General features: G+C 33.1%; 1 protein-coding gene across 1 annotated transcript in view; it reads left to right on the top strand.

Annotated features, from left to right (window-relative positions):
• Positions 1–22,883, top strand: part of LOC107875879 (protein DGS1, mitochondrial) — a 35,609-nt gene that overhangs the window by 5,668 nt on the left and 7,058 nt on the right. Inside the window, exons 4-8 of the mRNA XM_016722757.2 lie at positions 1,822–1,959; positions 2,079–2,240; positions 2,561–2,755; positions 13,661–13,761; positions 19,875–19,964. Of these exons, the coding sequence (XP_016578243.2) occupies positions 1,822–1,959; positions 2,079–2,240; positions 2,561–2,755; positions 13,661–13,761; positions 19,875–19,964 (686 nt within the window). The remainder of the gene's footprint in view (positions 1–1,821; positions 1,960–2,078; positions 2,241–2,560; positions 2,756–13,660; positions 13,762–19,874; positions 19,965–22,883) is intronic.

Here is a 22,883-nt window from a genome sequence, read left to right as displayed (position 1 = left end):
CCTAGATAGGAAGATCTGGAGGATGCGTATTAGGGTAGAAGGTTAGTACCAGATTGGGTCGGTAGGGTAGAGCATTACTTGGTGGGTGTATTATTCTTGTTATGATACCTTGTTGCATGTTATGTTACGATTGCTTACTATTCTTTGTTCACTATTCCCTATACGTGGCGTATTTATTGCCTTGTCATCTTGTTCCATGACTTTTGTACGGATTTCATTACTATTCCTTATCTTGAGCCGGGGGTCTATCGGAAACAGCCTTACTACTTCTCCGGAGGTAGTGGTATGGACTGCGTACATCTTACCCTCCCCAGACCTCACGATGTGGGAATACACTGGGTTTGTTGTTGTTGTTGTTGTTGTATTCAAGCGCAGATTATTTTCATAAGAAACTTGAATGAATGGGAGTTGGATAGTTTTTTTCATCTGATTCAACAACTGAATACATGTTCACTAGATTCGAACAAAGTAGACAGATTAGTTTGGATCAAAACTCAACAACAGGGATACCAACTTTTCAGTTAAAAATTGCTATAAATGGTATTACGACAGAGTAGTCAGAGGATTCTATATTGGCCTTGGAGAATGTTGTGGAAAACCAAGGCACCTGTGAAAGCAGCCTTTTTGGTTGGTTAGCAGCTTGGGATGCTTGTTTAACTCAGAAAAACTGCAAAGGATAGGTTTATCGTTGTGCAACAGATGTTTCCTTCGTAACAAAGAACAAGAACAGTTCCACATCTTTTCTTACATTGTAAGCCTTAGTTGCACGGACTCTTCACTTTCGATGCTGCACCCGTGCCGGATTCTCCAAAAATACATTACTTTTGGAGGACACGACAAGCACCTACAAACATTTTTGAAGAGTCCGAGTATCATATTTGCTTCTTATGAGTGTATCTTTGGTTACACCATAAAGAATCAATAATCTTTTGAAAATATGCCTGTCTTAAATAGTTAAAAGAAACTTGAAGCACATATGGAGGACTATTCCTATTTGCATTCTGTGGATTATATGGCTGAAAAGGAAGAAGACATATTCTTGGTACTAGAAATTTAATATAAGAAAAGTAATTACTAATCTGAATCAAAAACTTAAAGGTGTATCTTTTTATTTTTAAAATCCGGAAAGCTTAAAGGTGTATCTTTAGGTGTGGATCAGAATTTAAATGTTTATTGAAACATGAATTTTACCAAATAATTTTTTCATTTAAATGGAATTTTTTTCAATTAAATGAACCATTTTTTATTATTATTATTGTTGTTGTTGTTGTTTCTTGCATTACATATGTGTTTTTATCTATCTGTGCCATCTACACTAAAATATATTTTTTCTTGCATTACATATGTATTTTTATCTGTCTGTGCCATCTACACTAAAATATCAATCTTTTTTTCTTTTATAGTTCCAACAAACACTTGGCACTTATCTTTGCTTTTCACTTTTGATAACACTACTTTCATGGACCATAATTTTCATTCATGGGAAGCATCTGTACTAATTTAATGAGATCAAGCAATTAGTTGAAGAACAACAATTGTATGAAGCTAATAAATCTTATAAGTGGGCAAGTTGATTGATTGATATAGATATTACTAGAAAGCAAAGGATTTTAGTTTTGGAAACGACTCAACTTTCTACATTATTCACATGTTTCCTTCTCTGTTTGGCTTATAAAATTAAGATCTTACTTTGAAGTTTGGACGTTCTTGGAAGAATGATCCCTCTAAGGAGTAATTTAATGTTGCATAGCTTGATGACTTAGGTATATTCTGATTGTGGTAATAGACGCTCAATTCATGACTTTCCTGGCATATGTATAGATCTACATGAAGGTCGATAAAGCTGGTGAGGAATTAGTTAAGGATCCTGAGAAGTCATTGTCATCATTATTGGTTGATATGAATGATTTATTTCTGAAACTGGAGGCATCAATTGGCCATTTCCATGCAGTGCGCCAGGTGAGGGAAATTTTTTGTGTAATATAGAAGTTCCCCACCTAAAATGTATGAAAGCAACTATTTTACTTGCTACATGTTTGTCAATAGTATTTGATGCCTTCCATTAATTTATTCTGCAGCAAAGCTCTTCTGTTGATGACAGTTATTCTTTTCCATTGATATTTGAGAAACTTCCTGAAGTTAATCAAGAAGGGTCTCAATGGACTGCTTGTGAGATCACAGATGCTATCAATTTGATCTACCAAAATATGAACAGATTGAACAGATATCTAGCCTCCATTGTAAGAGTTCCCTACTGACTTATAATAAGATAGTTTTACCTTTTCTATCTTCAAGCTGTGGTCATCTTTAATCTTTAGCAATGGATTTAGTTTTATTGTTATCAGATTATCAACTCACCACTGAACTGCTAAAGTGAAACGGGATGCTGTGTAACCTAACTGTCCTGCCATGACATTAGTTGTCTACTGAGATCTGTATAGCTGAAGTGTACGTGAGTGTGCATGCTGTAGGAATACACTACAAAGTGCAATGTATGTTACCATGATTTTTGTTATTTGACTTCTTTTGAGGACAGTTTATTTGCCATTAACTTTTGAAGGTTACAATTCACCGGAAGCCCAGAAGAGTTACTCGATACTGGATACCCTATACTTGTGGGATTGTGGGCATCTCTATCTGTTCATTATGGTTACTTCGCCATAGTAGTTTAGTAGGAAGCTCTGACATCGACAATTGGATTCGTGAGGCAAAGGAGTCAACAGTTAGCTTCTGGAATGACCATGTTGAGCAACCGGTAAGCTGTCCCTCGTTATTATATTTGCCTTCAGATCCTATCTGTAATAATTGAAGTTGAACACTGTTCCCGAGTTCCTTCTTTTCTTATCATGGTTCATTCTGTCAACACTCAAATATCCTCAGGAGATTTTCCTCTATTCTCATGCTCCACGTGTGCAGTCCTCCATAAATGGTTTCCAATTTTTGATGCGGGAAGTGAGGTTTGATGGTTCGGGCATGTGATGAGGAGGTTCACGGATGCCCTAGTATGGAGGTGTGAGAGGCTGACTATGGATGGTTTTAGGCGCAGTAGAGGTAGGCTAAAGAAATATTGGAGGGAGGTGATTAGGCATGCATGGAGCAGTTACAGCTTACGGAGGACATGACCCTTGATAGGAAGGTGTGGAGGATGCGGATTAGGATAGAGGGTTAGTGGATAGGAGTACGTCCGTAATAATAGGGTAGAGGGCTAGTCTCGTGTTCGTGGTGTTTTGGTGATGTCTATGATTTCGAGTAGATAGTTTATAGTATTACCTTGTGGGTGTCTTATTTACTTTATTATATAACGGTGTGTTATCCTTTTTTTTGTTAGGGAAAAGGGTCAAATTTACCACTCTACTTTGAAAAATTGGCTAAATATATCTTTCGTCATACTTTGGGGTAAATATATCCTTCGTCATACGTTGGGGTCAAATTTACTCTCAATTTCATACTTTGAGGCCATATTTATCCTCTTTGTTAAGAAACTTTTCACTTGTACCCATCCTTTAACAGAAAAGCCCAAAACAACATTAAATTGCCAATTTTAAAAATAAATCACACCCTAATCTAATTCGCCCAGTCCGACCCACAAAAAGTACACAAACAAATATACTCCTCCCTCAGTTCTGTTGGTTGAATTTTTCCAACGAACAAAAATACTTTTCTTTCAACGTTGTTTACAAATAAACAAAACGTAAAACGGAATGAGATAACGTAGAAGCATGAAACTAGAGAAAATATCTATTACAAAATCTGCTCTTATTCGATTATGTTCAAATTTCAAAATTTGATATGCAATTCTGTGTGCATCTAGATTCTAGAATTAGTGAATAAATTTTCTGAGCAAATGACATGATGAAAAATTTGTATAGATCTAAATTGCATATAAAGAGATATATGAATGAAGAGATGTCACGATTGACACACATGGAGACCTCTTAACTCAATCTTCCAGAGAAACATCCAATGGGCCTTAGAGAGATAATTTCTTTGTGTTTGCACTAATGCAAATCAATTTTTCATGCATTGATGCAGATCAATTTTTCATGAGCTATGCACTGATAAATATCTAGTGGCTTAATCTCGTTGGAAAAAATTGACCGATAGAGCTAAAGGGGGTATATTTATTTGAGGTTTTTTTTTTTGTGGCTCGAGTCAGATCGGACAGGTAACAGGTTAGATTAAAGTGTATTTTATTTTTCAAAAATGGGGCATTTAACGTTGATTCAAGCCTTTCTATTTAGAAAGGCTACACATGAAAAGTTTCTTAACAACGGGGGTATATTGACCCTAAACTATGACATTAAGGTAAATTTGATCCCGAAGGATATATTTAACCAATTTTCTAAAGTTGAGGAAAGGTATATTTAACTAATTTTCTAAAGTAGAGGCATAAATTTGGCCCCAAAGTATAACAACAAGAGTAAATCTGACCCCAAAATATGACGAAGAGCATATTTAGCCAATTTTCAAAGTAGAGGGGTAAATTTGACCCTTTTTCCTTTTTGTTATACTATTATCTGTCCTGAGCCGAGGGTCTATTGAAAATAACCTCTCTACTTCATCTGAGGTAGTGGTATGGACTGCATACATTTTACCCTTCCCAAACCCCATTTTTGTAGGAATACACTGGGTATGTTGTTGTTGCAATTAATTATGAGGACTAGAATTTCATCTTTAAGATTGTGGAATTTTATGGAGTTACAATTGAAGAAGGAAATGCTCTTCAAGATATTGGAATGATAAAACATTTGCATGTATTACATTATCAAAAGAAAAGATAAAACAGTAGCATTTTAATAGTTGACTCATATGCAGATCCAATATCACCATGGGGTTATGTTATAATAAGGGGTGTTCACAGTTCTGGGATACTGTTTGGGTGAAAACCGATCCAAATCGAAATAGAACCAAACTGATTAAATAAACTGATTTTTATTTGGTTTGATTTGGTTTTACATTTTTAAAAAACTGATAATATTTGGTTTGGTTTTGGTTAAAAGAACCGAAGAAATAATCGAACCGAACCAATAAATTATATACATTTTTTAATATTATATATACATAATATATTATTTTGCATTAATAATTGTAAGTATCTAATCATATACATGTACTAGGCTCATCTAAATTTATTTAATAAATAAAAGACTACAAACAAAAGATAAATGCAAATGGTCATATTGGGTCCAAACCCAACAAAATAATAAATCAAAAAGCACATTAGGTCATCACTGTGCTACCCAAATTCCACTTTCACTTGCACATCAAAGAAAAAGAATAGGCAGCAACTATCCAGATTCATTAGAAATCATCAATCATCGGTGTGGTGGTGTTTCTCCGTGAAGGAAGACGATAAAAGACATCAACAATTGAGCGTCTTCATTTCCGAGGAGCCTCCTCTGATTTGTTCTCTGTCTCCATCTTTATAGAACTCTCCGAAAAGGATGCTGCACCTGTGTCGGTTCCTTAAAAGATGCACTACTTTTGAATGATCCGACATGCACCCGTCAACATTTTTGAAGAGTCCGAGCAACATAGCTATGTCTCCATCTTAATAGAAGTTCTAATTTTCATTTTTTTCATATTAAAATAATGGTGGTTGAAGGTTCGAATGTGACTGAAAAATAAACTACACTTGTACTAGTGATAGCTCAAAATATGGTAACACTCTTAATACTTATACTGTGTGTAATCCTCCTAAAAAACAAGAAGGAACTTCTATTTCTGGTCAAGATCTTAGCCTGGGAGAGGATGGTATAGAAACATCACAAATTTGGAACCACTTTGAAAAATTTCTTAGTAAGAAGAGTGAACAGCGGGGGAAATACAATTATTGGTTTAAAGATTTTTCTTGTCTTAGTAGGAATGGAGCTTCTAACCTATGGATACATTTAAATCTCAATCCCCTTTTAAAATATTGATTGGACGCAATCAACACTAAAACTTAACCCTATTAAGGAAGGGGGACAAGGAGTTTTGGAAAAGGTGGTTTATAATGTGTTAAGGTTAAGAAGGCCGTTGCTGAGTTAGGTATTATTGATGAACTACCATTTAAAGTTGTTGAGGGGGAAGGGTTTAAGAGATCAATATCCGTTTATTTTGCCTAATTATGAGTTACCTTTTCTCATTACCGTTGCTAGACATAGTTTGCAGATTTATCAAAAAGAGGAGTTAGGTATTATTGATGAACAACCATTTAAAGTTGTTGAAGGGGAAAGGTTTAAGAGATCAATAGCCGCTCATTTTGCCTAATTATGAGTTACTTTCTCTCATTACCGTTGCTAGACATAGTTTGCAGATTTATCAAAAGGAAAAGGAAATGCTTATTAAAAATTATGTATGTCTTACTAGTGATATTTGGATATCAATCCAAAATTTAACTTATATGGCATTCACTGATTATTGGATTGATCATGAATGGAGTTTTGTAAAAGAAAATTCTTAACTTTTTTCATATTTTAGACCATAAGGGTGAGATAATTTCCAAGGAATTGAGGATTGTTTATTAGATTGGGGGATTGAGAACCTATTCACAGTGACGTTGGATAATGCAACAACTAATAGTTCTGTAATTAAACACTTGAAAGCGAGGATTAATCATTGGAAATGTGTCATTTGGAAAATAATTTCTTACATGTTAGGTGTAATGCTTATATCCTAAATTTGATTGTGAAAGAAGGGCTCATTGAACAAAATGAGTCTATTTCTTGAATAAGGTGTGTTGTGAACTAGGTTATGTCTTCTGCTTTAAGAACCATTCCTTTAAGTCATACTTTGAGAAAGTCAAACTAGAAACTCATAGCCTTTTGAGTTTGGATGTTGAGATGGGGTGGAACTTGGCATATTTAATGTCACACATGACTAATAAATTTGAAAAAGCCTTTTCAAGAATGTATGAAGATGATCATAAATACTTCGAAGTATTGTTTAATCTTAATTAAAGGGAACAACAAAGCACCCACCTTTGGATGATTGGCAGAATGTAAGAGTCTTCATTAAGTTTCTTGAACTTTACTTTTCAAGAAATTATTCAGAATGACATGTAAAGTTCTCGAAAATCTCAAAGTGATTTGGTAGAATATTTCAAGAAACTTAATAAAGATTGAACCCTTGTCTCAACATCAAAGTCAAAAGACCATGAGCGTCTAGTTTGACTTTTGCAACATATGACTTAAAATAATCGGTTCTTGAAGCAGAAGACATATCGTATTTCATAACAAACCTTACTCGAGAAATAAATTCATTTTTTTCATCGAGCCCTTCTTTCATAATCAAATTTAATTAAACCTAACATTTCCAAAAGGACACCTTTCCAATCATTAATCCTTGCTTTCAAGTGCTTGATTGTAAAACTATTAGTTATTGCATTATCCAACGTCACTGTGAATGGGTTCTCAATCCCCTAATCTAATAAACAAGCCTCAATTCTCTTGGCAATTGTCTCACCCTTATTGTCTAAAATATGAAAAAGTTAAGAATTTTCTTTTGCAGAACTTCATTCATGGTCAATCCAATGTGCAGTGATTACCATATAAGTCAAATTTTGGATAGATGTCCAAATATCACTAATAAGACATGCACGTTGATCTTTAATAAGCCTTTCTTTGTCCTTTTGATAAATCTGCAAACTATGTCTAGCGACGGTAATGCGAGAAGGTAACTCATAATTAGGCAAAATGAGCGATATTAATCTCTTAAACCCTTCCCCCTCAACAACTTTACATGGTTATACAATTATGCAAGATTTCTCTTGTTATATTTCTAGTATCTATGCACCAAATGGTAAGGTAGAAAGAAGCTTAGTTTGGGATGAGTTGGGAGCCGTGAGAGGTCTGGTAGAAGGACCTTGGACAATCTGTGGAGACTTCAATGTCTGCAGGTTCCATTCTGAAAAAGGAACTGTAATAGGAGGACTTCTACAATGGTTGAATTTCAGACTTCATTGAGGACATGGAACTTGTTGATACACAATTGGAAGATGGCTCTTTCACATAGTTCAAGGGAGATTGTCAAGAGGCTGCTTCAAGGATAGACAGATTTTTTTTTTCTTCTAAATGGGACAGAAGCTTCAGCAACATAAAACAGGTGTCTCTGCAGAGATTGGTTTCTGATCACGTGCCTATTGCTCTTCATTGTGGCACTTGGGAGGCTCCAAAATCATATTTTAAATTCCAGAACTGGTGGTTGTCGAAAGAGGGTTTTGTGGATAAAGTTAGAAACTGGTGGAACTCTTTTGAATTCTCTGGAAGACCTGATTAGATCTTAGCCTCCAAACTCAAAGCCCTCAAAGGGAAGCTCAAGGAATGGAGTAGGAGTTATGCCGGGAATCTGAATCTACAAAAGTCAAGGCTGCTCAGTCAAATGGTAGCACTGGACTCTTTCTTGGAAACTAGGATCCTGACAGAGGAAGAAGTGGCTGAAAAAGCAGGCTTATTTTTGGATCTTGAAGAAGTCCTCAAGAACGAGGAGAGTACATGGAGACAAAAATCTAGAGCACTATAGCTCAAGGAAGGGGATAAAAATACTAAGTTTTTTCATCAAGTAGCAAATGCCCACAATAGGTACAATCACATTGATAAACTAGTGGTGCAAGGGGAAAATATAATGGAACCAGCAAAAATAAAAGAGATAGTTGAATTTTACAGTAATCTATACACAGAGCAGGAAGAATGGAGACCAACCGTGAATATCAGAAACTGACCATTACTGAAACTGAAAAAGAATTTTTGCAGGGTGACTTTGAAGAGCAGGAAGTATATAATTGCCTCAAGATGTGTACAGAAGATAAAGCTCCAGGTCCAGATAGTTACACGATGGGGTTCTACATCAAGTGTTGGGAGATTCTGAAGCATGATATCATGGAAGCTTTGCACAACTTTCACTCACGGGAAGTGTTTGAAAAAAGCTTCAATGCTACTTACATAGCTTTGATTCCAAAGAAGAAGGGGGCAAAGGAGCTGAAAGATTTTAGACCAATTAGTTTGGTAGGGAGTTTCTACAAACTAATCTCTAAAGTCTTGACAGAAAGGTTGAAAAAAGTGGGTAGAGAACCTGGTAGACTTTCAACAAATCGCCTTTATAAAAGACATAGGTGGCTAGTACTAATGGATTGGTCCAAGGTTTTGAAGTGGCTAGGAACAATAATCAAAGAATGGAAATCACTCACTTCCAGTATGCGGATGATACTCTAATATTCTGTGGAGCAGAAGAGGAGCAATTAAAGTTTTTAAGAGTGATCCTAATTTTGTTTGAGGCTATTTCAGGTCTTCACATCAATTGGAGGAAGAGCCTCATCTATCCCATAAATCAAGTACTTGATATAGAGCTTTTGGCTACAATTCTAGGAGGTGAAGTGGGCAATTTACCTACTGTTTACTTGGGCATGCCTCTGGAAGCCAAATCAAAGTCCAAAGGAATTTGGGATTCTATTTTGGAGAAGTGTGAGAAGAATTTGTCTATGTGGAAATCACAATACTTGTCCCTGGGGTAGGCTCACTTTAATTAATGTTGTCGTGGATGCTTTGCCTACCTACATGCTTTCCGTTTTCCCAATCCCATCTGGAATCACTCAAAGGCAGGACAAAATCAGGAGAACGTTCCTCTGGCAAGGGAACAAAGAAAAAAGAGCTTCTCACCTAGTCAAATGGAAAAATATCACCAGAAGCAAGAGACAAGGAGGACTTGGCATCAGAAATTTGAAGCATCAAAGCAAAGCTTTGAAGCTTAAATGGCTTTGGAGATATTCACATGAACCTCAGACTTTAAGAGCAAATATGGGGAAGAAGACAGTTGGCTTTTCAAGGAGGTCACCAATCCATATGGAATCAGTCTCTGTCTCTCTGGAGGTCCATAAGATGTTTTTGTCCCTTTCTCAAAGATCATTCTCACATTAGAGTGTTTAACGAAAACAGGACCAAGTTTTGGAAAGACAAATGGATTGGAACAAGGTGCCTCATAGACCTGTTCCCAGATTTGTTTCTCTTGGCCCTAGACCGACAAAGAACAGTAGGTGAGTTGTGGACACAACATGGTTGGGATTTGAGGTTCAGAAGAAGTTTAAATGACTGGGAGATACCTAGACTTCTGGAACTAATTAATCAGCTGAAAAATTTTCAAGGGACACAAAACGGAGTTGATCGCCTACGGTGGAGCGAAAACACAAGTGGAATATACAAGGTTAGTTATGGCTACAAGATCTTGAATCAGATTGAGCCACAACTAAATTCCTGGCCTTGAAAACACATCTGGAAAATCAAGATACCTTACAAAGTATCTTGTTTTACCTGGCTTCTTGCTAAAGAAGCAGTTTTAACACATGAAAATCTGGTCAAAAGGAATATTGTTTTGTGCTCTAGATGTTTCCTCTATGAAAAAGAGTTAAGAGACAGTTAACCATCTGTTTTTGCACTGCAGCATAACAGACCAACTATGGAAGATTTTCATCAATCTCAGAGGCATAGCATGGACAATGCCAAGTAAGATTGTTGACGCTCTTTTTAGCTGGGAGGAGGCAGGAAGTGTTGCAGGGAATAAAGAGAGATGGAGGATTATTCCATCATGTATATGGTGGACCATCTGGAAGGAAAGAAATGATAGATGCTTTGAAGATAGAAGAAATTCTGTCCAAAATATTAAATTTAACTGTATTTTGCTATTCTGTTTTTGGTGCACCAAATTGTATTCTAGTGACACTGAAGCAATCCTGGATGTCTTAAGCACCATTTAGGTCTGACTCTCTTTTGGTAGATTTTGTAATTATTTCCTTGTAAATATGGGTTTCCAGTACTACCTAAGTACTGCATCAATATGAATGTTACCTTGGTCAAAAAAATAATACCAAATTCAGTAATGGCCTTCTTAACCTTAACAACATTACAAACCACCTTTTCCAAAACTCCTTGTCCCATTTCTTTAACTGGTTTAAGTTTTAGTGTTGATTGCGTCCTATCAATTATTGTGAAAGGAGATTAACATTTAAATGTATCCATGCGTTAGAAGTTCCATTCTTACTAGGACAAGAAAGATCTTTAAAGCAATAATTGCATTTTCCCCGCTGTTCACCTTTCTTATCAAGAAATTTTTCGAAGAGGTTCTAAATTTGTGATGTTTCCCTACCATCTTCTCCCTGGATAGGATCTTGACCAGAAATAGAAGTTCCTTTTTTTAGGAGGATTGCATAGTATTAAGAGTGTTACCACATTTTGAGGTATCAGTAGTGTTGGTACTGTTTCTTTTTCAGTCACCTTCAACCACCATTGTTTTAATCTGAAAAAAATGAAAATTAGAACTTCTATTAAGGATAGAGAACGAATATGCGGAGGCTCACCAGAAATGAAGACAACTTAGTTGTTGTGTCTTTCTTTGTCTTCTTTCGCAGAGAAACACCGCCGCACCTATGGCTTATGGTGAATCTGGATAGCTGTTGCCTATTCTTTTTCTTTTTGGTGGAATTGAAAGTGGATTTTGGGTAGCTCGCAATGATCTAATGTGTTATTGATTAGTATTATTTTGTTGGGCTTTTGAGCTTGGACCCAATATGACCCTTCTCATTTTATCTTTTGTTTGTAATCCTTTATTTATTTATTAGATAAAGTTTGCTGAATCTATTACATATAATTGATTAGATGTTTACACTTAATAATCAAAATAATATATTTGTATATATAAAAAAATATGTAATTTATCGTTTTGGTTATTTCTTTGTTTTTTTTGGAACAAAATAAAATATTATTGGGTTTTAAAAATGTAAAACTACATAAAAATCAGTTTATACCCAAACCGTGAACAGCCTTACCCCTGACCTATAGGTTACATAAATGCAATTTTACCTTGATCCAAGGCTCCCCTTCTGGTGGCACATTGTTATGAGCCAAAATATGAAAACATTTATTTGCACATACACTTAGGATATTATTTATATGCCTATGCAGGATTTAATTGTTATGACTTATCTTCTAATATCTGACCTGAAAAAGGCAAAAAATACAAACGTTTATCGACATTGTGAGTTCAAATTGCCTTTTCAATTTGTCTTTGCTCTGACTGCATTCTTCAACGGGATTGGTTGAAGGCTCTGATGTATATTGTACTATACAATTGTACAATAAGGGATCGTTTGGTAGAGTGTATAAGAACAATGCAAAATATAGTGTATTAGTAATGCTTCCATTAGTAATACTTGTATTATTTATGCTTGTATTCGTTATGCATATATTATTTCTTATACATTGTTTGGTTTGATGTATAAGAAATAATACATCTTACATAATTTCTATAAAAGAAATTTTTGTTTACAAAAATACCCTTCTTTGATTTTGTACATTTTTTTTGCAACAAAGTTCTTTTGTTATTTCAAACATAATCAGTATTGTTGAACTATTATATAGAGGTTTAGGATTAATTGCAAGACCTTCGTCTTTGCGCAAAAATGTTATGCCGAGGGATTAACATAGTCGAAACAAAAATAAAATACAAGACATAAAATTAAGAAATAGTCTCAATTTTTTTTTTTAAATCTTTTTAAAGACTCTCGGAGCAAAGCAAAAATATGTTATAGTTATTTAAATCAACCATTTATTGTTGTAAATTCAAATGGTGGGAAAAAATTGTGAAATGTTTTGAAAAGATTTACTATTGCAAATTAAAATGACGGGAAAAAGAATGGTGAAATATCTTGAGAGGGAATTGAGGGGTATTAAGGTCATTTAATAAGTTAATGCATGTGTTTAAAGTCTTTGTATTACTAATACATAGGAAATAGAGCGTATTACTAATACACACTTTAATACACAATAGAGTGTATAATTAATGCTTGCATTAGTTATACATAGGCAAAAAGTCGTACCAAACAAGGTACTAGCAGTACACATTAACTAATGCATGCATTATATTTTACAATACACTCTACCAAACGACCCCTAAGAATGCTATGGCAAGATCAACTCTCACCTTTTGTAATTAGAACTTTTTCTTTTGCATTATCATAAAAGGATGTGTATTGCAACTTCTCTTTCAAGAACTCTTCTCAGATGGATTCTCCAGATCAATCCATTAACTATGCCTCAATGCAGAACCTATTGGGTCGGCTCTCGGCTCTATAAGTCCTCTATATCTATAATGCACATAAATAGGACTGGAGCACATATTTCCTGATGGCTTGTATATAGGATTTCTCCAGGTTTTAGTGAGAACATAATTCTTGATTTGATTCTTCATTTCGTATTAGTCAGTAAATTTTAGGACTATATTGATTCCTATCTTTTTGATGTTAGGTCAAGATAACTTTTTTTTTTCATCGTGTAGATTCTTAACATTGTACATGAATATTTCACTTGGAGAATATACACTCCTTTTCTTTTCTTTTCTTTTTTTTGTTTGTCTCATCATACTTGCTAAGAAATACTTCTTTCGCTGGTGTTCAACTGATATGTTTCCTCCTTGCATTTTAATTTCTCATTCGTCTTTTTAGATGCCTGTAAGAGCTTTTGCATTATTTAATGATCAGTCGATCCATGATGGTCTTTTGAAATGACCAAGCTTTTAATCTGTTCTCAATGTTTTGGATGATATGAGTTGGCTCATCAGGTTTAGTTAAGGTTTTGGTGCTAAACTCCCTGATTAACATTGGTAAATGTTTGGTTGTATGTCTTGTTTTCACCAGCTCATATCCATAAGAGACGATCTTTTCTACACATTTCGGAAGAGGCATAAGGGTGCAATGGAACCTGAAGAAGTGCAGTTAACTGCCGACTCTCTGCACAGGTTAGTTTATTGAACTATAGCTCACTGACTTATTCTGCACAATATGCAAGCTCAGATTTGTTACAAGATACAGTTGTATGCTTTCATCATGATTCTCTTTTATTATACTTGTAATGCAATGCTTAATTCTTACATAGGTATATTGATAAGTTAGTAGACTTATATATAAGCCGTTTATTCGTTGGGTTTGAACTACTTTTGCTCACAAATCTTAGCAATTGACAAAAAATAGTCGTGTGAGGAGAAAAAAGTTCTAAGTTGGACTAGCCCTTCTATATTTTTTTTGAGTCAAAGACAAGCTCTTCAATGTATTTCTTAAGAAGCTCTTGTGTATATACTATCTAGAGTGGCAGTTATTAAAGCATGAGTGCATGAGTAGTTTTCATCATCAGTGTAATATGCACTAGCATCATGGATAGAGAGTGAGAGAGCTAGAGAGAGTTATGGGCATGGGAAGAAGGAAATGTTGAGATTTAGATCTTCAGTCAGAAATGTATATTCATGCTATTTCCATATTTGCATTGAGACCCATCATGCCTGTCTGAATTCTGCTTATGGTGGTAGAGATGACAATGACAAAGAAATGATGATATAAGTGGATGTTGAGATGTGTTCGAGAATGATGGTTATGGTTTTCAGCATAGACAATGTATATGCTAGAATTGAATGCTTTAAACAAAACTAGTATTTGTATCCGCGCGATGCGCGGGCCAATATTAAAAAAAAATCACGAATTTATTATTATATTTGCTTAACCGTATTAAATTATTATTATTTTTATTAGTACATGTTTTATGATTGAGATATTATTTCTTTTAGTTTAATGACCAGGGGCGGAGCTACAGTCCACGAAGGGTGGTCAGATGAACACCCTTCGTCGGAAAAAAATTTGGAATACATAGGTTAAATATAGATATATATGGTTATATACATTCTGTTGAACACACTTAATAAGCTAGAGATGCGCAGCCTAGCGGTCAAGGGTGTGCAATTCCCACTACCTGCAGTAGTTGCAATTTTATTCTCCTTTTTAAAGAAGGGAGCAGGTTCTTTGGACTGGGTCACATAGACCCAATTCTCTTTTAATAAAAAGGGCCCAACATTACATTATAAATAAAAAAGGCCCAGCTGCCCAGCCAGCCAGGAAATCTGATTTTTTTTATGAAAAAAAAAATTAATGCACACTTTTTCTTTTAAAATAAAAAATAATAGGTTAAAGGTAAAACCTAACTCTTACACTTCTCCTTCTTTAACCCTTCACTTCACCACAATTTCTCTTCTTATTATTAAAAAAAAAATTGAAATTCTTTACTCCTTTTATTATCTTTAATACTAATTAATCAATAATTTGGTGTTAAAGTCTTCAATCTTCAACGAGCTATCATTATAAATTTTCTTCAATGACTATTGGAGTGTAAATTGCCAAAAGGTATTCTTTAATTCTTCTTATCTTTTAGTTTAGTGTTTTTTTCCGTTAAACTTGCTTTTGTGTATTTTTTTTTATTTTGGACTAAGTAATTTAAGAATATTTCTAATGATTATATTATGAAAACATTTCAAGGGATGAAGCGTCGCTGAGTGCACTTGTAATTATATTTTCTAATCAAGCTTTTATTAATAGAATTTGCTTTGTTGACTTTCTTTATATTATACGTTTCAACTTGTTATCTTATTTTTTTTTATGATTAGTTTGGTTCAAAGATTCTTCTTTTTCAATATACGATTTACAATATTTTTTTATGACCCGCTTCTTTTTCTAAAATATGAACACCCTTAACCAAAATTCTGGCTTCGCCACTAATAATGACTACAATATAAGTTGATGAAAAAATATTTTGAATTTTTACTAAACCATTAATTTTGATGTATCTTTTGAACAGAAATATCAAAGAATAAATAGTTATAATTTTTTTTAAAAAAAAACATTTTACAAAAATTTCAGGTACATAAATTGTTTAATAGTGGGATATTTCTCCTTTTTCATCAAATACTAATTTTTGGATTTCAAATGACATATTTGGGACTTTAATATGGCTATGATTGTATCCAAAGCCAATTCTTCCGAGCTGATAATTATTTTTATGGTTAATTCAATAATCGAAGGTTGAATTTGAGGGCTAAAATAGCTCATTACAAGATAGTGATAATTTTTATGTACACTTTATCCTTTTTAGATTTCACTATTGAAATTACACTGAATATGTTGTTATTATTGTTAAGTAAATTAGTGTTGATTCTTTTAGGGTGTGTTTGGTATGATGGAAAATCTTTTCCATTTTCCTAGAAAATAAGTTGGTTTTCTACTTATTTTCTTATGTTTGGTTGGTGACTGAAAAATATTTTATGTTGTTTGGTTGGTAAGTAGAGACTATTTTTTAGAAAAATATTTTCTAGTGTTTGATTGGTGAGTGAAAAAATATTTTTTTAGAAAATAATACTAACTGTTAACTAGTATATCAGTACCTCTAGCAACTCAACAATTTGTAAGAACTAATTTAAGCATAACAAATAATATCAATATCGAATACTAAAATATTACAATCACTAAATTTAAGTAACTATTAATTAGCAAATATAAGAGATACTTTTCAATATTTTGTCAGGACAATCTCAAGATACTACAATCAATAGAAATATAACGGAACGATAGGCTTATTCAACCTCGTAAAATAAGTTACATTGATGACAAAATGAAATATGCAATTAGTAAAAGTAACATAGGTAAGTCTTTCTCTATGCATATGAAAATAATAATATATTCAACGAACATTGAAAATGGGAAAAATTTGGGTTTCACTATTTTTTATTTCAAGCAGTGAAAAATTGAAGCAAAACACAGTGAAAAATATTTTCGAGTAATATAAATTTTTGTGAAATATGAATTTTTTTATTCATGTGAATATGAGTATTGTTGGGGTGGGGTCATAAGTCACATTTGTCATTTTCTGGAAAATGACTTCCCTTGGCTCATGAGGGAAGTCATTTTCCCTCAAATTGAGGAAAATGAGTTGTTGTGGAAAATGTTTTCGAAACATTTTATTGCAACCAAACAAGGAAAAATAGGAAAACATTTTTCAGAAAACATTTTCCATCATACCAAACACACCCTTAAAGTAAGTTTTTCCTTGCATAAAGAACTAACACCAAAATCAAGAAAATACCTTATGTAGAATTGAAATCCTTGGTATATTATTATTACTAAAAATGACAACGTATCAACCAAAATTAACAGGCCACACTACATGTGATTTTTCTTAATTCTTACTAAGACATTTTCATATGAAAAAGAAAAAGAAAGTCACAGAAATGGAAGGAATATTATGTTGAAAAAAATGATTTCTTATAATATGTAAAAAGGATTTCATGCTTTTGATGTCTACTTTGCTATTTATTTTCTTCATATCCACTTAAAACTTTTAAAAACTCTCCACACTAAGCTAAATTCTTATGCATTCTACTACTTATAATTAAGATATAAGAACATATTTTCACTACATATATGAAATGCCTTAGATTTACTGCTTGCTCTCTAATGCACATTTTAGAATGATTTCATATTAATTATGGGCAAAGAGATTATAATTTTATATCAATTTCTACTTACTTCACTTAAAAATGATATAAAAATTTTCTAATTCACATTTTGCTCGTTTAAGCTTTAAGCTTTTCAATTATTGATTCACATACTCTCAGAAATAGAGAAAGTGGTTGTACTTAAATCATCAAAGAACTTCAATAAAATAAAACTCGATAATCACCACTGCAGATTTTACTCCAATTGTCGGATGCAAAACTTCAAAATGTTAGTTATTTAATTAGCAAATTCTCTGAAATACACAAAAAAAGCAATTGAGAAATAATTAGTGGATTAAAATACACAATGAAATACAAACAAATACAGATAAACAATCTTTGCAGGGGTTTTGAACGTTGATGCTTCATATAGAGTATATATCCTATAAAAATATATAAAAAGATCAAGGTAGAACAATATATAGAAATGAAATATCAACATAAGAAATAGTCGTAGCAATTTTAAATTAAGAATGACACATCGTAGTTTGCATGCAAAGTCCCATCATCGCCTCAACGAATGCATTTTGCACATGAAGCTTCAAGGTCGGATTAAATGATGTGATTTGCACACGTTATGTCAAGCTTGTTCGCAGAACATGTTGTACTTGAAAAAATTATCCTCTATGCTTTTTGTCCCTTTTTCTGATAATTTACAAAAATTTACGGATTGTTCATGATTACGAAGTGACTCTCTATTTTTTCAGTGAACTGTGACAGTGTACCAGAAAAGTAATTTTAGGGACACCGACACAATAAAAAACAATCTAACCTATTAAACAGAAAAATATAGTGTACCATACCTATTGTTTTATGCTGACATCAATTGTGGTTCTTCATACTTTATCTTCTCGTTTTTTATCATAAAATATGAAGAGCCACAATAAAGCCAAGAAGAGAGAGAATGACTTCATGTTTTTGCTCATATTCTTTTAATTTTTTGATCAACGTTTCGACTAAGGAAAAAGAAATTATGAGATGAAAAATTACTCTATCAAGTTTTTGCATGAAGTGAGAGATGAAGATATTAACAAAGATTATGATGTAAATAAAAATAAAAGGAAGTTTTAATGACAGTTTTTTATTTCTTTACTTTTTTGACATCTGTTTTGCATTTACTGACAATTTATTTTGTGCACATAGTGAAAGTGGGAAATTAGTTATATTTGATGTTGGTAACTGCTCCATAAAGATTTAAAATGGAATAACAATATATATTAAAAAGAAACAAAAATAGTAGTAACAAAATTAATACGCCATCCGTAGGAATTTCAATTTTTTTCATTTTATTACCCGTTTGTTATTCAGTTTTAATTTTAATTTCTTTCTATTTAGTAATTTGTTTTGTTAATGAATGTAAAAGAATGGAGTAATAATGATTAATGAATTTGTATTGTATTTTTTTTAGAAAGTTCATGTTAAGTTGTTAAAAAAAAAAATTTTAATTGTGGGAGTTTATTAGCAACTGTTTTTTTTTTAATTTAAAAAACTAATTTAATCCTCTGTTTATTTTTTGAATATGTATTCAAGTACAATATATAAGGTTAATTTTTTTGTAGTTATATTATTTATTTTTTATTCATTAATTATATCCCCGATTTTAGTTGTGTGCTGAATCTGATTTCAATTAAAATTAGTTAGAACTAAATTTTTTATGGTTTATTTTTTTCATTTTTATAAATTTTTAGATATAAATATATTTTTTTATTTTCATAAAACATGGAATATTAATGGGAAGCAATTTTTAGATTTATCTTCTTGTAGTTAGTTATTCAATTTAATTTTATTGAAAATTTGAAAATTATTTGATTAGATTAGATTTTTTAAAGAAAAATTAAATAGAAAATTTGTGGTGCTGACACATGAAGTTTTTGCATCTCCTATTAAATATATATAGATATAGAAGATACATGTGATGAAGTATAGAATCATATTAAAAACTACTGAAAAGTCATTCCAATTGAAAGAGACCTAGTTCCAAAGAATAACAGAAATGCCCTCTTTTCCCATTAAGTTGTATGATTAGAAACCTAAAAAAGAAGAGAAACGTCGGATAATTGGCTAGCACACAAGGGTGTGGTCCTAGTGGTCAATGAATTGGATCTTAAAAGGAAGAGAAACGTTAGATAATTCGGCTAGCATGCAACAATGTGGCCTTGTGTTCAACGAAGTGGGTGAGAACCATGAAGTCTCTGGTTCAAATCCTAGCGGAGACAAAAACACTATATCCTACCCTTGGTGGATGGAGTTACGTGGTACTTGTTGTTGGTGGGAGGTAGGAGGTGACAGGTTCCGTGGAATTAGTCGAGGTGCCTGAAAGCTGGCCCTAACACCATGGTTACAAAAAAAATTGTCTAAGCTGTCTATTATCTTAATCTTGGGCTTTTTAGTGGATAATGGATGACTTCGTCATGCTATCTTCAGTATTTTGTCATGGCTTCTTCACTACCATGTTATCTTCGTCTCTTTTAAGTGCAGAAAGCAAGTTTTAGGCATTTAGTGTTATGGGATAAACCTGTTACGGTGATCTTGGTTTGCAGAATGTTGCAAGCTTTCACTGAGCAGACAAAGGGTGACAAGGCTCCACCCAATGCAACAGACCAGGAAATGCTTGAAATAGTAATGATGAGGTATGGCTTCCTTTTGCTTTTGATTGCTGCTTATTTAATATGTAGGGATTTTAGAATAGTACTCATTGTAGATGATGCTTTTCCTTCCATTGCACGTTATGATTGTTAACCTTACAAATTCATTTTTTCTCCCTATTTTGGTCTCTTTGGATACCGAGACAGTTGCTATACAGGTTTTGAATCGCTTATAATCACATGTATCTTTAGTTTCTATCTTTTTGGGATGAGGAACTACAAGTTAGGGAAAGAGATATATATCAGAATGAGCAATATAATATTTAGAATGAAGGATTTTTGATGTTGTGAGCATTTGATTCTTGTCATTAGAGCTAGAAGGTTAATATATGGGACAAGGCTGTAGACTGTGGATGTGGAGTGGTACAATGACCTCAAAAATATCTTAGCTATATAGCTATCTATGGGCAACATGTGGTGCTAATAGAGGTATACAACAACATACCCAGTAAAATCCCACAAGTGGAGTCTGGGGAGGGTAGAGTGTATACAGACCTCATCACTGCCTCGTGGAGACAGAGAGAGTGTTTTGAAAAGACCCTTGGCTCAAGGGTGACAATCCCATGTACAAATAAGAAGATAACAATGAAGAAAACATAGCAACTCTTAAAGGACGCAGTGCACAGCCTACAAAAAATGGATAAAAGCGACAAAAAGGTATGATAACTAGAACCCAATAAACAACAAATGATGGAAGATTTCAAAAGCAAGAGCTATAGGAATACAACTAGTACAACAACAAACACCAACAAGCCTAAACACTCAAAAATCAAGTCAACACTCACTTCCTACTAAGAGCCCGTGTGGGATTGCTGTTAGAAAACTTCTTATTTGAGAAACACTTTTATAAAACAGTAATTTATGTTTGATAAATTCATTTGAAAGTGTTTTTGATAAACAAATTGTGATTGGCTAATCTTTTCCAAAAAGTGCTTTTGAGAGACGAATGATGAAAAAGGATATGTATCAATGGACTTTTACTACTAAAATCATTTTATAGAGAGAATTTATTTTAAATATCTATTATACTATTTTTAATTAAAATTTTTATTTTTATTTAATTAAAAGTACGTACTATAAAATTTTTAATCAATATTTATATACATAGATACATTAAAAATATTAAATAATGATATAATATTACTGTAATAATTTCAATTTTACTTAAAACCATCAAACAAAATGAGTTTAAAAATTATCTCATAAATTAAACCACAACATATGAAATTTTTTTACCACAAATAAGTAATTCTTCATAAATAAAAAAAATTCTCAATGATTTTATCCCTATCTCTATCATGCAATCTCTCCATACTAGTAGAAGAATTTTCTTGTATTTCTGAAGGTATACCAGAAGTCCCATCCTCTTCAATATATGTGATAAGGTCTTCGTTAGCATAATAGTTAAAGTTTTTATCAGTGGAAGAGCATCGTCATATGAAATTATATCACTTTTCATGAATTATTTATTTAAAAAGATTAAATATTTGAGAAAAAATATTTACAAGTGCTGCCAAAATACCTTTTGATCTTGCAACGTGATTCATCTGTCATTTATTTCATTAATAATAAAAAATAAAGAGTTATATATTCATGGATCATCACCATCAATGACATCTTTTGATTTTATTTAAAGAAAAGGATTGAGGAATAAAATAATAATATATAAATCATAAAATAAAATAAAGAATTGTGATGTAAATATGGATTATAAAATTTTAAAATCAACTTATAAGATAAAAAAGAGCAGCCCAGTGCACTAAAGCTCTCGCTATGCACGAGGTCCTGGGAAGGGTCCCGCCATAAGGGTGTATTGTACGCGATCTTACCATGCATTTCTGCGAGAGGTTGTTTCCAAGGCTTGAACCTGTGACTTTCTGATCATATGACAGCAAACTTATTAGATGTGCTAATTAATTAATAAGGGATATATATATATATATATAGAGAGAGAGAGAGAGAGAGAGAGACAGAGAGAGAGATGTGTGTGTGTAAGTGATAGTGGTATTTGTCATGAAAAAAATAATTTTCTGCTTATGCTTTTTTTGAAAAGGAGAAATTTTTTGCTTCTTCCCAACAATAGAAAAACTGCTTTTGCTTCTTTTTTAAGGCATTTTTGCAAGTTAACCAAACACCATTTTTGTCAAAAAAAGGTATTTTTTTCTAAAAAAAATTAAGTGCTTTTTTTGAGGAAAAAATAATTGCAAACAAATACTAACCTTCTACGCTAATATGTGTCCTCCATACCTGCCTATCTAAGGCCATGTCCTCGGTAACATGAAGTTGCATCATGTTCTGCCTAATTACCTCCCCAGTACTTCTTTGGCCTACCTCTACCTCTCTTCGTACCTACTACATCCAATCTCTCGCATCTCCTCACTAGTGCGTCTACACATCTCCTCATCACATGTCCAAACTATCTCAATCTCGCTTCCCTCATCTTGTCCACCACGAAGACCACTCCTTCTTTATCTCGGATAAAATCACTCTTGATCTTATTGCTCCTAGTATGAACGCACATCCACCTCAATATCATCATTTCCGCAACATACATCTTTTGAACATGAGAATTCTTGACTGGACAACACTCTACCCTACCCAACAAAGTCAGTCTAATCACCGCTCTATAGAATTTACCTTTAAATTTTGGTGGTACCTTTTTATCACACAAGCAAATCTCCACTTCACCCATGCCGCACCAATACAATTTCTGATATCATTATCCATGTCCCCACTATTGTATGTTAATAGAGTTATGAAGGCCACTAAGACAAATAAGAGTATGAAGCCTAGCAGTAATCACTTACTCATTAATAACTATTTGGACTCCATCGTATAATAACTTCTTTGTTTTATTCATCTATGATATATTTGTAACATGTGTTTGTTCTAATCATTTTCCCT

The sequence above is a fragment of the Capsicum annuum genome, unplaced genomic scaffold (genome assembly GCF_002878395.1).
Source record: "Capsicum annuum cultivar UCD-10X-F1 unplaced genomic scaffold, UCD10Xv1.1 ctg1490, whole genome shotgun sequence".
Classification (NCBI taxonomy): domain Eukaryota; kingdom Viridiplantae; phylum Streptophyta; class Magnoliopsida; order Solanales; family Solanaceae; genus Capsicum; species Capsicum annuum.
This window is presented reverse-complemented; position numbering and strand designations above follow the sequence as displayed.